This window comes from Biomphalaria glabrata, chromosome 16 (assembly GCF_947242115.1).
Source record: "Biomphalaria glabrata chromosome 16, xgBioGlab47.1, whole genome shotgun sequence".
Taxonomy (NCBI): Eukaryota; Metazoa; Mollusca; class Gastropoda; family Planorbidae; genus Biomphalaria; species Biomphalaria glabrata.
This window is the reverse complement of record NC_074726.1, coordinates 5,076,853-5,092,051: the sequence shown is the minus strand read 5'-3', so window position 1 is coordinate 5,092,051 and position 15,199 is coordinate 5,076,853. Positions and strand designations below refer to the sequence as shown.

Sequence of the window (15,199 nt, the reverse complement as noted above, 5' to 3'; positions counted from 1 at the left end):
TAATTACTTAATGAATTGTTTTGATTGATACAATAAATAATGGTTTAACTATATACTTAGCCGTATCTGTGAATACTGAAGGATTGATTTCCCTTGTTGGTATCAAACAAAAAATAAATTACGAATAATTAATTAACTAATTATTGTTTGTTTTTTTTTTTAAATTGATACGTGTCTTGTCTATGTCAATAAATAATTGTGCGAAGTTTCAACTTGATCGAGAATTGGTGTGGGAGATATAACGTGTAAAAACTTTCGACCATCCCACTCTGTCTGTCTAGTAACATTCACGTGAAACCCATTTCGTTGTTGCCAAATGTTTTCCATGTTTCGGATAGTTTACTTCCTAGTCCAAACCTCCCGCAGGACGACGGGAGCGGGCAGGGTTTAAACCCTGGACCATCGAGAAGTCAGAACAACGGTCCAGCGCGCAAACCATCTTTCTCCCCCCCCCACCTTTTTTTTTCCTTTTCAAACTGGTCCTGACAAGTTATTGGATCATAACGCCTTTAGAAAGCATGAAATTGTGCTCAACAAAATGTAATTGGTAAAAATATTTTTAATCGCCACAAATTTATTAATCTTCGTTCAGATCTATTTCAAGTTTAATTGCATGACTGATCCAATCTAATTGATCTAATTAAACTTAATATCAGCTTTGGTTTTTATTTTGAGTTTTTTAAAAAATATTTTTCTTGTTTTGAATTGGCTTTCACAACGCTAAACTGTGATATGTGTCATTTGGTTATATCTTCCAATATTACATTCAGTTTTGAGTTCACCATAGAAGACAGACCTACGTCTAAATGTACAAAGCATGAATATATAGTCGATAACCAAGAATCAAACAAATGAAAGATAAACTTCAATAGTGGAAACAGCTGATATAGTTATAGTATTTTTAAAGTATTTGTTTAACTAGATAAGCTTGCCGCTTGAACTAACCGAAGTTCTTGATCCCTGATTATTATTAATGAGTTAAAGCTACGTTCTGATAACAGCCTAACTATTTGCAAAGATTAGTAAGATATAGATTTAATAGTTTAACTAGTGAATACTTTTTTTTATAATTCTACTTTCTAGCCATACGATACGATGAAAACAACCTACAGATTTGAAAAGAAACTATGTTTATTCATTCGATACCTGCCTATATGTACACATATATAATTATAAATTTGCCTATTTTTTTAAAAATACTTACACCAACGTCTCTTAAGAGGACGAGCCATCTGCTTTGTTCATGATTCTTAAATAATCCATAAACTAATCTGTAATCCTTTTATCCAAAATAATCTGTATATGTCTTCATACCAGCCCACAAATGACTACAAATGATCTACAAACCAATGAATTGAGAAATATTTATGGGTATGCTTTTCAGCAATAAAAAAAACATACTTCTAAGTAGCTATAAAAGTTCTTTCCCTTTAATGACTACATGATTTGACATTATACAATATAGCATCCTTATTGGTAACACTTGGCCATTAGTGCATTTACAATTGGGAAGCGTGTTCGAGAGGCCAAGTGCGCTTGAACTTGGCTTGGCTACCTAGAAGGGGGCTCGAGGTTCGACCCTCGACTCGGGCAGAGTTGTGTTTACTGAGCGCCTAAAGGCAGCACGGAAAACCAACTCCTAGATACCCCCTCTGGTTCACAAATGAGATTGGACCAAAAGCGCTCTGAGCATGCTATAAGCATGAAAGTAGCGCTATATAAAAGCTATAATAATAATTATCAATTGTCCACGTAGTCTAGGAAACTGATGAATCCAACTGACTCTTGTAGATTTCCAAGCTCTCTAAGGACTACTTCGTTCTTCTATTGTTTTCCCGAGAAATTCTACGCGCTGATAAAAATGGAAAAAAAAAGTGACTCCATTCACGTCACCGGCTTACTGCAGCGCACTAAAACATTTCTTTGCGAACATGAACAGGTTTTAATGAATCGATTGGCCCAATTAGACATTTGCGCACCATCTTATTTAGCCACTATTAGCCTTGTCTCCGAATTTAAAGTGTAAACAATTTATAGAGCACTTATAAAACACTAATATGTAATCATACATGGCAAATTTAATATTCTTTTTCTTCCAAAAATGCTAAAATCTATTGGGATTTATATGGGCCATTTAACTTTGTTACAAAATGCATGTTTACCATATAACGTAGAGCAGCGGTTCTCAACCTTTTAGCTCGGCGACCCCTTTTACAATTCCTCACTTTGCCGCGACCCCCTTCCCCCTTACACACACATAGCAATAGAAGAGTAGACAATAACAATCCATATTTTCGATGGTCTTAGGCGACCCCTGGCAAATCGTCAATGGACCCCCAAAGGGGTCGCGATCCACAGGTTGAGAACCCCTGACGTAGAGATTAGGCACCATCTGATGTTTCGTACTAAAACCAAAATGAATATACTTATTGTAATATTAAGAGTCTCAACGTAATCATTTGAGAAGTTTTACCGTAAAGACCTTCTTCCAAGCCACTAAGAGGCCAATAGTTGTACGCACAAGATCTAAAACGACACGACGTGATCTGAGTTTTTTTCTACATTGTTGTTAGACCCACTGGCGGATCCAGGGGGGGGTCGGTAGGGGCGATCGCCCCCCCCACTAGGCCGAACCCCCCCCCTGAAGGGGGGGGGGCGCCGACGATTTATAGTATTGTATTATAGAATTCACACAATTTGTATGCGAATTTATTACTATTGTTAATAATATATACTAATTATTATATTTCAACCTATTTTTAGATTATTTCGCCCCCCCTTCTAGTATTTTGGCCGATTCGGTAGGGTCGGGAGGGGGCGATGGCATCAATCCGTCCCCCCCCCCCCACCATAAACTTTCGAGTGGGGGGGGGGGCGGTCCTATTTATTTGTAGAAATCACAGCTTGCTAACAGAATCAATTAAATATCTATATGATTAAAACTTGTTATTGGTATTTTAACCGGTCTTTATATATTTTCGTTCACCTGTTGGCCGATTGGAAGGGGAAGAGTGAATACCTCCACCGCCCTTCCCATCTAAACCCTTTGAGTGGGGGGGGGGGCGGTCCTACTTTTATGGAGAAATCATAGTATGTGAACAAAATTAGTCGAATATCTATATAATATAAACAGGTGGAAGTGCGATACATGCAATCCCCTTCCCCCCATCGGACAAATCAATACTTTTTCTTTTTGTATTATAGTAAGAAATTACAAAATTAAAAAAAATCTGTCACTAATAAAATTTATATATGCTATAAAGTAAATTCTTATATCGAGTCGCCCAACCCTTATTCTTTAATGCAAAATGCAATCAATAGCAGAAATTATAACAAGGAGCGAGAATTAATCGTTTTCATTTTACCGCCCTTCCCCTTTCCAGACAGAGTTTGTGTAATTTGACATGAATTTATCATAACTATTTTAAGAAAGACTTTGCTTTGGAAAAGTTATAATTCAAACGAAATTTTTCAATATAACAGTCACGGTTGAGATGAGTTCAAAAGCCAGATAATCTTTTCCTAGTCGACTTTTTCCAACCTTTACTCTCATATTTTTCTAGTTAAATAAATTTAGGACTATAACTCACAATGTATGCTAGAATTTCATTGAATATTATTAATCGAATATTTTTTTTTCGGCGGCGATCCTCAAAACCTTAATCTAAATATGTGGGGTATCTAATCTTTTCAAAGAACAAATCGGTTGTATTTGCAATGTATTAAGGAACTATAAATTCATATTAGAATATTTTTCTCATTATTCAAAAGGCACTTTATAATAGAATGAATAATGAGCTGTAGGGCACGAGAACGCGTTACTGCAGTGAAGAATGCCAGAAAACGCTTTTAGCGTCGAGGCTTCACCCAGAACCTCACTGATGAATAATAAGCTGTAGATGTCAGGAGAATGCGTTTCAGCCGTGAAAAATGCAAGAAAACGCTTTTGGCGTCGGGGCTTCGCCCCGAACCCCACTGATAAATAATGAGCTGTACATGTCAGAAGAATGCGTTTCTGCAGTGAAAAATGCAAGAAAACGCTTTTGGCATCGGGGCTTCGCCCCGAACCCCACTGATAAATAATGAGCTGTACATGTCAGAAGAATGCGTTTCAGCCGTGAAAAATGCAAGAAAACGCTTTTGGCGTCGGGGCTTCGCCCCGAACACCACTAATAAGTAATGAGCTGTAGATGTCAGAAGAATGCGTTTCTGCAGAGAAAAATGCAAGAAAACGCTTTTGGGCGTCGGGGCTTCGCACCGAACCCCACTGAAGAAGCTTACAGCGCTCTCCCAGACCCCCAATCTTGCAAGAGAAAGACTGTTTTTTTTTTTCTGTTTTTTTTCGCCGAAGATTGAGAAACAGTCTTATTTTATTCTCAGATATCGAATATATATATATATATATATATATATATATATATATATATATATATATATATATATATGCTGTACGCACGTTTATGCATAGGGTTAGGGTTTACTGGGCGTTAGGGTTAGGGTTTGGAAAAAAATCGCCCCCCCCACTCCAAAGTTCTGGATCCGCCAGTGGTTAGACCTAACAGACTTTCTATTCTAATTGCCTTGTACAATTAAAAATATGGTAATTGATTATCCCCCTTGCTAAATAGCCTCCTGTGTTTGTTACTATTAATAGTGAATAGTAAAAATTATGTATTTTTTTATGGACAAAACTGCTTGCATAGTTAATTTTAAAAATTACATTTTTCGCTTTCAGAAAAGCAAAAAAAAGCCGTTGCATAACAACTTTGAATGGTCTAAAATATCATGATGTCGGATTTTCAATTACTATTCTAGTTTACGACATCTAAACTGGACGGACAGACCGACGGACAGACATTCCACACAAAACTAATAGCGTCTTTTCCCTTTTCGGGGGCCGCTAAAAATAGAAACTTGAAAATAAATTTAAAAGTTTTCTCAATAATGGCTCTAAAAAAAGGCAAGTCTTTAGATAAAAACGGCTTTTTTTGTGACGGTACGCACCGGTACAACGTACCTGCACCTTTTTGTATGTAGGGAAAAAATATTACTTTTCTTGTATTTTAACGTACCGGCACCTATTTTTTTTTTTACAAAAAAGCACTGGATATATGTATTATTATTATTACTAAGACTTTGTATATAGACATTTGTAAAGTGTAAGGGCTTCCACTTACTAGAATCCGGCCCTGGACTCATGTGTGAGCTTTCCAGGGCCCTAGTGACTTTTGTTAGTGTAATTTTGTTTCAAACGCAGTAGTCGTCAACAGAAAGATATACAAATTCGACCTGAACGTTTAAACCACTCGCTGGTATATTATGGTTAAAACTATTTTCATTGTGTGTAGTGCTATGGTCCATACTGAATGTTAGCCTGAACATTTCATTTACAATAACATAGAATAAACGAAATTCGGGTAGATATAGTTTGCATAGAGCTTTGAATAAGAAAGATATTTAAAGATGTTCAATGCATTCTATCTATTTGTTGATGCATGTTTATTTTACCATCGCAGAGTGATGATTGATAAATGTGCCTATAACAATTTTGTAGACTATTCATCACAATTTTAATGCCATTATGATCTCAGGGGCGTAGCTAGAAATTTTCCATCATTTGGGGGGCCCAAGGCTTTTCCTCTTTGGGGCCCTCTGCATTTTGCGTAATATTTAATTTTTAATGTAAACAACACTTATTTTGGGGCCTCCCTCAAGTGGGGGCCCGGGATGATTTTCAAATTCTCCCTCTCCTCCCCTCTACGCCACTGTATGATCTGAATATTTTTTTTTATCTTCTCCAATTAGGAGCTGACAAATATAGCTCTATAAGGTGGCTGGGTGGTTAAGCGCTTAGCTTCCGAACCCAAGGTCCTGAGCTCGAATCTGATTGCAGACATTGATTTTGAACTTCGGGATTTTCAGGGCGCCCATTAGTCTAACTGGTACATGACTTTAGTAGGAGAAAGTAGAGGCGGTTGGTTAACCGCTGGCCAAGGAAACAGATGACTTTAACGTTATTTTCTCTATACATCGCTAGGCCTGAAACGTTTTTATATTATTCTGGAAAAAATATTTTTTTATAAAATAAGGTGAGTTAATTTTATTGGTCCAAACCAATGGAAATTCAGTTTGACTCAAGTTGTGGGCATTATTACTATAACAAGAACAATGTATAGATGCAAACCAAGAACATGAAACACACATACACGAGAGGCGATTGATGAATTGGAATTGGAGTGTACTTCCTGGTGAGGGCAAATAATTTTAACTCTTTCTCTCCGTAATTAATTATCACATTCTGGTGGAATCAACGTTGGTATCGTCAGTTAGGAGAGAAAGAGTTAAAACACCCTGACTGAAAGTGGAATTAAATTAGTTTTTAATTTTTTTTCCTCTTTCCCCAATGGAGAGAATCCAAGCGACCACTTTGTACAGACATAATGGTCTAATTGGTGCAGAGTGTCTTTAAGAATTGCGTATGTTTCAGATAGACATCTCCATCATCCGGTAGCTGTGTTTGGGTGATATTAGATAAACATATAAAGTATACAAATTTGTTGCATTGCAATTATAAATATTTCGTTAAACTACAGTTTTACAATAGCAATAAGGTTTCTTCACCGCGTCCGGCTCACAATCTGCTTGGCCTTTATATAGATTTAATCTATCAATAGAGTCCCCTATTGTCAACTCCATTGCATTATTGTTACTCCCAGAAGTAAAATTTTGAAAGTAATCTCCCAGCTCTGTATCGTTACAGAGTTTTGTTTGGACTGTACCTTCGAAAATGGCATTCCCTGGCGTTGTCTCAACTTTAATTTTAAACAGACGCCGGTCTTTGGACAAAAGTGGCGGCAGGCTGACCACAACTATCTGTAAAATGTCCTTCACCTTTAGTTCTCGGCATAAAGTTTCATTTCGTTTGCTGTTAACGGCTCTGACTACGACTTCGGCGAAACCTTTGGAAAGGCTGGAGTTTATAGGAAGCTCTTTCAGTGTTTCTTGATTGCATATACAGAATTCCAGTGGGATGGGAATGTCCGGACACGTTCTGTTTTTAGGAATCTCTTTAAATAAACTTATCCCATGTTCTCTTTTGAGAAGAGGAATATCCAGAGTAGATTTAAAGTACAGAAGATCTCTAAGTGTTTCGTGAGTGTCAAAATGAGTTGTTAAACGCTTAGTGTTGACTTTCAAGTTTCTGGCCACATCCGGGTACTTCTCCAGAAACCACAAAGGAAAGGTCAACACAGCGTAAGGCGAACGACTCTCAATGATGCCATGAAGTGTTGATCGTATAGACCCCCATCGGGGCCCGTGGTCAGAAAAAGTAATTAACAAGCTGTTGTTAAGATGACCATCATCTTTGAGGGTCTTGTAAAATTTGTACGTATGTTCATCGACTTTCTTGTTGTTGGTCATCTCATCGTGAGTTAATTTCGTAAAGAAGGAAGAGATGAAGACTGGCGACTTTTCAAATGTACTTAGAAATCGGAGAATATAACTAAAGTGGAAATCGACCTCGGCTTGATTTCCAATACAATGCCTACCCGAACGCCAGATATCTTTGTCCTTTTCTATGGCTACACAGATAGGATGACTATAGTATGTTGTTGGCGGAAAAAGGAAGCCCTGCTTGGCATAATGGAAACCTCCAATTGAAGGATAGTCCTCGGTAAACAAAGTCCGATAACCAGCGTTGTTAAAATCTCTCCAAATCGTATCCAGCGGATCCAAGTGTTTGGATCTCTGCCACCACAAAAGAATCTCATCTTCGTTGTAACCAGAGAAAAGCGGAACGAAGTTAGGGAAAGTATTTATTCCCACTTGTGTATACATTGACATGTCGAACGATCGCAGTTCTTTCATCAGGAACGTGTACGTTTTGTTCATGCCTCTCATTAGCTGGTTCCTTGACGTCCCGTCCATTCCTATCATAATTACGTTCAGAGTCTCTTTAGGGTCAGACTCAGCTTTTCGTTTCTTGAGCCTCAACTGGTCTAGCTCAGTGACCTTCTCGTGCTTAGGAACAAGTGCATGATACGTCTTGGAAACTGTATTCGTTCCATTACCTTTACACACAACGACAATAAATTCTGTCCCTTCCGGAAGTTCTATACTGGACGTGAAGTCTTCGCTCCAATTTCCAAACTCGACTCTATGATCAGAATCAGGATGTCTATATATAGATCTGTAGTTGCAGAATGTAAAATTAGCGATGGATTTTACTTTTTCCTTATCAATTACTAGTTTGTCTCCCTTTAAATAGGTTAGATCTGGCATGTACCCTGAGCATTCTACAGGCTTGTTATCAAGACCAGAGAGTTTTAAAATGCTAGGCTCGTATGGATCAACTGGCATGAAGTTACAGGCTAGTGGTTCCGGGGTTACAGGTACCTCGTCTGCAAGTATTGTTTTTTGCAGGATGGATAAAATTCTAAAACTGCTCTTTGTTTCTTGAGACTTGGTCCATATGTTCAGGGGAAACGTTTTAAAAAAATTGACCTCAAGTAAAATGTAAACTACACTTGAGAAAAGAAGAAAAACAAACGCTTTAGGAATAAATCTGAAGAGGAGGTAATGACCATCTGTAAAAACAAAAAGCAAAAAACAAAAAGGTTAAATTATTGCTGGCCTCTAAGCAAATAATACATTTAAAAACAAATTAAGAATAATTTAAGTTGAGGATTGTTTTAAAATATTAATATTACCAATACACCTACACATCCTGTATGGCGATCTAATAGAAGGCAGGAGAGCCACCTCGTCGCCCACTTTTACGTTATACGGATGTATGCAAACGCGACATGAACCTCTTCAAAATCGACACTGCCAACTGGGAAGAGGTGGCACTGGACAGATCCACATGGAGAGAGAGCATAAAGGAAGGGTCACAGATTGCAGATGTCATACACAACAGAAGCAGAAAGAAGGGTGAAAATGCAATGGCGCCTGGTGATTATATATGCCCGACCTGCGATCGCAGCTGTGTATCAAGGATTGGCCTCTTTAGTCACACAAGAAGTTGCAAAGGGAAAAGATCGTCTCTCGAGACGTAAAATGCCACAGAGATCACCTACCCGAAGAAGATTCTTATAAACCGCTGGCAAGACAGAATTTCGAGTAAGGAACTGTAGCAAAGAAGAAAGCAGCAGCCAATTGAAGTAGATATCCTTTAGAGACGCTGGAGATGGATAGGTCACACCCTCCGATGGCTGCATCCAACATAACAAGGCAAACCTTAACATGTAACCCCCAAGGAAAGAGGAAGAGGGGACAGCCCAGGAATACATGGCGCCGCGATTTGGAAGCAGATGCCAAGCAGATGGGCCAGACGTGAGACAGTTGGAGAGACTCGCCCAGAACCAAGACGCCTGGAGGAAGCTGGTTGGTGGCCTATGCCCCAGAAGGGACCACAGGCAGAAACGATAGATGAGATATGATTACCAATACATATTAAAAGAGAAAAGAAATTTATGTAGATAATGATTAAGAAAATGATATTTGTATTCACACATTTTAAATAAATATACGCTACTGTTTAATGTAATTTGCTTCTCTATCTCTATTGTAGACTTTCACAAGAAACTAAACTATGTCATGATTTTAAACGTTGCCAACTCAATAAAAACAAAAAGAACAAGATTACAAAGACAGTTTGTTTGGCTACGATCTCAAAAACTACAAGAGAAATAAAATATAATATTTCCCTATGCGATGCGGATTGCAAAGTTTAGGATCAACGGCTACTTTTTGTTTTCTAAAAGCAAACCTTTTAGTTTATAAAATTAATTATGTAAGCGATTTTCTCATAAAAATACACCAATTCTAAAACAATACATAAATGTAAGGGAAATAATGTTATAACATGTTAACAAAGAAAGACAATTATGTAAGCGATTTTCTCATAAAAATACACCAATTCTAAAACAATACATAAATGTAAGGGAAATAATGTTATAACATGTTAACAAAGAAAGACAATTTTTTGTGTATTTTCAGTATCACTAAATCAGGTATATATATATTCGGTGTACAAGAAATGTTCACAAGAAAATATAAATATTAATTAACTGTGTTTTTTTTTCTGGTCAACTGTCTGCTAAAAGAAAACATTTAGGTTTGTTTATAATGTCTAAGTATGCACTTTGTATGTAAATAATTTTACGCATTTTTTCGTGCAGTGGCGTAACGGCCGCGGCAAGATTTGGTACTAAACAAGTTCCCGAAAAAATTTAAACAATCATATTGTATTTATTTTTTGTTTAGTGCCCCCATCAGGATAAAAGACGCTTATTTTTGTTCGTTTTGTCTGTTGTCCGGTCTGTCCATCACGTTTAGATTAGAAAATAATCATTACCAGAAGCTATTGAAAATCTGATTTAACCTGTAATGTTCCTTCTGAAACACTGTAATAGTTTTAAGTATCTGTAATAGATTGTTCCGGATGTTTTTGTGGAAATCAAATCAATGCCAACAAATGTTTGTTTGCACTTCTAACTTATATTACATTTCATTTCCGTGCTTAAACGTTGCAAAATGACATGATCAATAATGTGTTGTTTCGGTTTTGTAATGTAAATAGCATAGAAATGCTAAATGAACAATTTTAAACTGACTTATATTTTATTAACTATAAAGTTGTTCCAAATATTGTTTTTAAAAAATAAATTATGTCAAATGATTGTTTGAAATCGCATCATTTACACTTATATTCTTGGACATTATGTCATTATAGTTTAATTATCGATATTAAATTGTTTCGTATTTTCCACTTAAAACAAATTTATGTCAAATGACTTTTTTTTTAAATATCGACATGTTCATGATTTTAAAAAAAGAAAGTAATTTACTAGAAACTATTATTGAAAATCTCTTTTTAGACTTATTTTACTGTTAATTTTCTTGCTGAAACATAACAGAAGATTTTAACGATAAAGATTGTTTTGTTTTGAAAGAGAAATCGATCTTGTAGATCTTACTTTAATTTCCTTACTAATCGTTGCCAAAATTGTTCCGAATTTAATATGAAAAATCTACTAAAGACAAATAACTGTTTGAAAACCCTCTTCTAATAAATAAAACAAATAATCTTCTTCTTATTTACAAAATAAAAAAAAACGGTTCTTCCGGATTTTTATGAAAAACAATTTAAATCTATTTATGTAAAATCTCACTTCTATCTTACACTACATTTAATTTTCTAGCTGAAACGTTACAAAATCTAATTATCGTTAATATCATGTTCCCATTTTTATGGAAAACAACTTCCTAACACGAAAGTATGGTTTGAAAATCTCTCAACAAGGCTATGGTATATCTAATTTTCAGACGAGACCATCTCTAAAATTTAATTAACTTTATTAGATTTATCTCAAATTCTCTTTTTCTCTCACTATGTATATTTAAACATCCGGAACAATCTATTATAGATACTTAAAACTATTGCGATGTTTCGGAAGGGAAATTAATGGTTAATAAGATTTTCAATAGCTTGTAGAATTATTTTTTTTCGATATCAACATGACGGACAGACAGACTGACAGAGAAAAGCACAAGAAATGCGGCTTTAATCCTTTAATCTATATTATAAAGTAGAATGTGTGGAGTATGTATGTATGTATGTTACTTATAGACATCAAAACCGCTTGACCAATCTTGATAAAACTAGGCAGGAATGTTCCTTGGGTACCAACTTAGACCTTAGTGAATGTATTGTAGCCCTAAAACAAATGTAAGACCCTCAAAAAAAATAAAGTTGTCCGACTCTATTACAGCTATAGTATTTTATGGATCTAGGCCATGTCTACAATGTTGTCATGAGAAAAGATAGAAAGGATTTAGACCTAGATCTAATTTTAAGAAATACACTTTGCGCAGATAGTTTTTTACTTTGACACATGAAAAGACAAAAGAAGATCCATTGATTTCATTATATAATAAAATTAACCTTCAATTTTGTGTTTCAAAAGCATTTTTTACATAAATTAGTTCCTTATATCTGTGACTACAGATTTCCTGACGAACATTCTTTCATTAGACAATACCGTAATGAATCGCGTACTAAATATTAATTCGTTTAATTGTTTACTTTATAATCCCATCCCTAGATCTAAAACTCTAATTCAACTCTAAGATGATAAAACTTCTCTTCGCACAGATAGTTTTATACTTTAACACATAAACATATTAATTAAAGTCCATTCATTTCATATTTTGATCAAATAAACATTCAAATTTGGTTTTCTAAAGCTACATTCATTTACGAAAGCTGCGAAGCCGAGTTAAAGGCCTAGATCTATATTCATTCATGAATCGCGTACTAAACATTATTTCGTTTAATTGTTCACTTTATAATCCCATTCATTTAACAAAGCTATCGCTCTTTTCGTTTTTAATAGATAAGAATGTATCGACTTCGGGTAAACCCATTTTCTCAAAACTAATTTTATTTTCGTAGCGAAAGAGAAATAACGTGAAAGGATCATTAGCTACGTTTAACATACATCTAAATCCAATCCACTAGATTATCCAAAAGCATTTTTTACATAAATTAGTTCCTGATATCTGTGACTACAGATTTCCTGGCGAACATTCTTTCATTAGACATTACTATTACCAAATGGTTACACATTAACACATCTCTCTACTGAGTCTATTCCTAGGCCTAGGTCTAAAACTCTTATTGAACTCTAAGATGATAAAACTTCTTTTCGCAAAGATAGTTTTATGCTTTAACACATAAACATACTAATTATTGTCCATTCATTTTATATTTTAATCAATTAACATTCAAATTTGTTTTTCTAAAGCATTTTTAATATATTCATTCGCTGTTCGCTAAAGCTGCGTAGCCGTGTTGAGATAGGCCTATATTCATTCATGAAAAAAAGTTCACGCATGCGCAGCACAGAATGAACTCAATAGTCTATTAAAGCTCTAGATTAGTGTAGATTTAGATCTATGTCTACCTCAATATCTACTTTATACTTTATACACATGAACATACAAAATTTAGTCTATTCATCTGAAATTTTAATCAAATATATGTAGGCCTACAAGCAAATGTTTTAATTTGAAAAAAAAAATGGATTTAAGCCTATTAGCTATTTTGATTTCATAGTTTCATTCACACTATTTTTACTTTGACACTTTCGCTTTACTTATTACATTATTATTTCGTTTAATTGTTTACAAAACACTCTCAGTGACTATATCGACAGTAATGCGCAAATAAAGACCCGCGGGTCGCGGGTAACATATGTCTAGTATATATATATACAGAGACAGAGAGAGTGAGAGAGATTTATATGGATAGCTTTCATGGATAGAAAAACATCTGCACAAAAAAAAGCAACTAACTCTTTAAAATTAAGAGACCTTTATTTAAGTATCTTTACTTGCTCATTATAAAATTAACACTTTTTTTTCCAGCAAGTCTAACACTGAAGTGATCATGATTACACTAGCTTTTTTTTGCCTTTTTACTTTAAGAACATGTTTCTGGGGAGGGGGGGGAGGGTCTGAGTGGTAAAGCGCTTGCCTTCCGAACCCACGGGTCTTGAGTTCCAATCCAGGTGAAGACGAATTTCCAAATTGTTAGCGTGCCCTTGAGTCCACACAACTTTCATGGGTACCTGACTTAAGTTGACGAAAGTCAATGCGTTTGGTCGTTGTGCTGGCCAGATGACACCCTGCTCGTTTACCGTTGAACAAATAAGCAGATGACCTTAACATCATCTAAACGGGAAACTTTTATTCATGCTTCGCTTTAAACTCATAAATCTATATCTAATTGAAAGAGATACCTACAGCCTAAAATGCAGATATCCATTTAAAAAATAATTAATACTAGAATTATTAGAACCAGAAAAAGTTAAAGTAATTGAGATTATTAGTAGCAGTAGTCAATGTTAGAGAAAAACAGGAAGTATAATAATTACAACTTATAAGACATTCACCACAAGAATTGCTTGCTAGCGTCATTTTAAGTCCATATTTCTATTTGCCAATTTTCTCCAATATTCCTGACTCAAAGACGTCAAGAATTTACACGTCTATTTAGGCACACTAACACATAAAATGTATTGAATTTATCCAGATTTTGAAGAGGTACTTCGAGAACATACGAACCGTCTCTAGATATGGAGTATTCGTATGAAAGTCAAACCTATTTATAGTCCAGCCTTCAAAAATTAAAAAAAAAAAGTAGTTTTGTTGGTATTTGATTTTCTTTATCAACTGGTTTATCAGACTTAACGTGACTTGGAACAAAAAATGAAAGAAAGTTGATACAGTCTCTGTTGTTATCAGTATCTGCCATCAGTAGTTATTGATATTGTCGACAATTCTCAAAACTAAATTATAATCCCCTGTATAAGGTTAATTCACTTATAGTCCGACCAACCTAATACTCTAGAAACATTTATATGAAAATTCATTAGGTCTAGAGTAAAGCAATACCCATATCACAGCACATCATCTAACCTATGAATTAATAGTTCTATATAGCACCAGCGGCCAACTTACAACATTATAGATCTATGCACCACTATCAGTTACAGTGGTAGCTGATAGTCCACCCGACTAACTATAGAATGCTTCCAATGACATGCGTCAAAAATAGCCTCAGACAATCAATCCAACTCATGGCATTCAGGTGTGTTCCGCTGAACGCTAATAATTAAAAGTAGAAAATGCAAGGGCGAGTTACAGGAGCCCAAACCAGTAAGCATTGGGCAGGAGGGTCTCCTTAGCCTAAACTAGCTACCCACCTAGGAGAAGGAAAACTTAATTCAATTCAATTTTGCAGGACCTGCAGCTGTATCTATGGGAGCGGCTAGGTGGTTAACCCTCTGGACAAATCAGTAGCAGGTGAAGATATTAGCCAGCCTATGAAATTATAGATCTCTGTAGCAGGTTCAGCCTACTTGTAGGATCAATTCAACTACTCTAGGAAGAAACATATGTTTAGGCAATCAGGTTCTATAACCCTAGTCGAGAGTGGATAATGTAAAAAAAGGGAATGTAAAGAAAGGAAACAAACCGAAATTTAGAAAATACAGCAATAGGTCTAACATATCCTTACCTTTTTATAAAGTCAGAGATCGGACTCTACAGTCATCCTTGAGTTTATAGGAAATGAGATTGTACTAATCGTTGACCACTAAAAAGGTGCTTTTAATTGTTAGTTATTATA

General features: G+C 35.5%; 1 protein-coding gene across 2 annotated transcripts; it reads right to left on the bottom strand.

Annotated features, from left to right (window-relative positions):
- Positions 1–2,835: 2,835 nt before the first annotated feature.
- LOC106069868 (uncharacterized) lies at positions 2,836–14,418 on the bottom strand. 2 transcript variants are annotated; one of them, XM_056014763.1, is made up of 2 exons: positions 13,944–14,418; positions 2,836–8,588 (listed from the first exon to the last, which is right to left on the bottom strand). In XM_056014763.1, exons 1-2 carry the CDS (start codon positions 13,984–13,986, stop codon positions 6,583–6,585), a joined length of 2,049 nt encoding a protein of 682 aa, XP_055870738.1. In that variant the 5' UTR covers positions 13,987–14,418; the 3' UTR covers positions 2,836–6,582. The 2 variants fall into 2 exon arrangements, with proteins under 2 accessions (XP_055870738.1, XP_055870739.1); XM_056014764.1 differs by having other exon boundaries at positions 13,962–14,417.
- Positions 14,419–15,199: the final 781 nt, after the last annotated feature.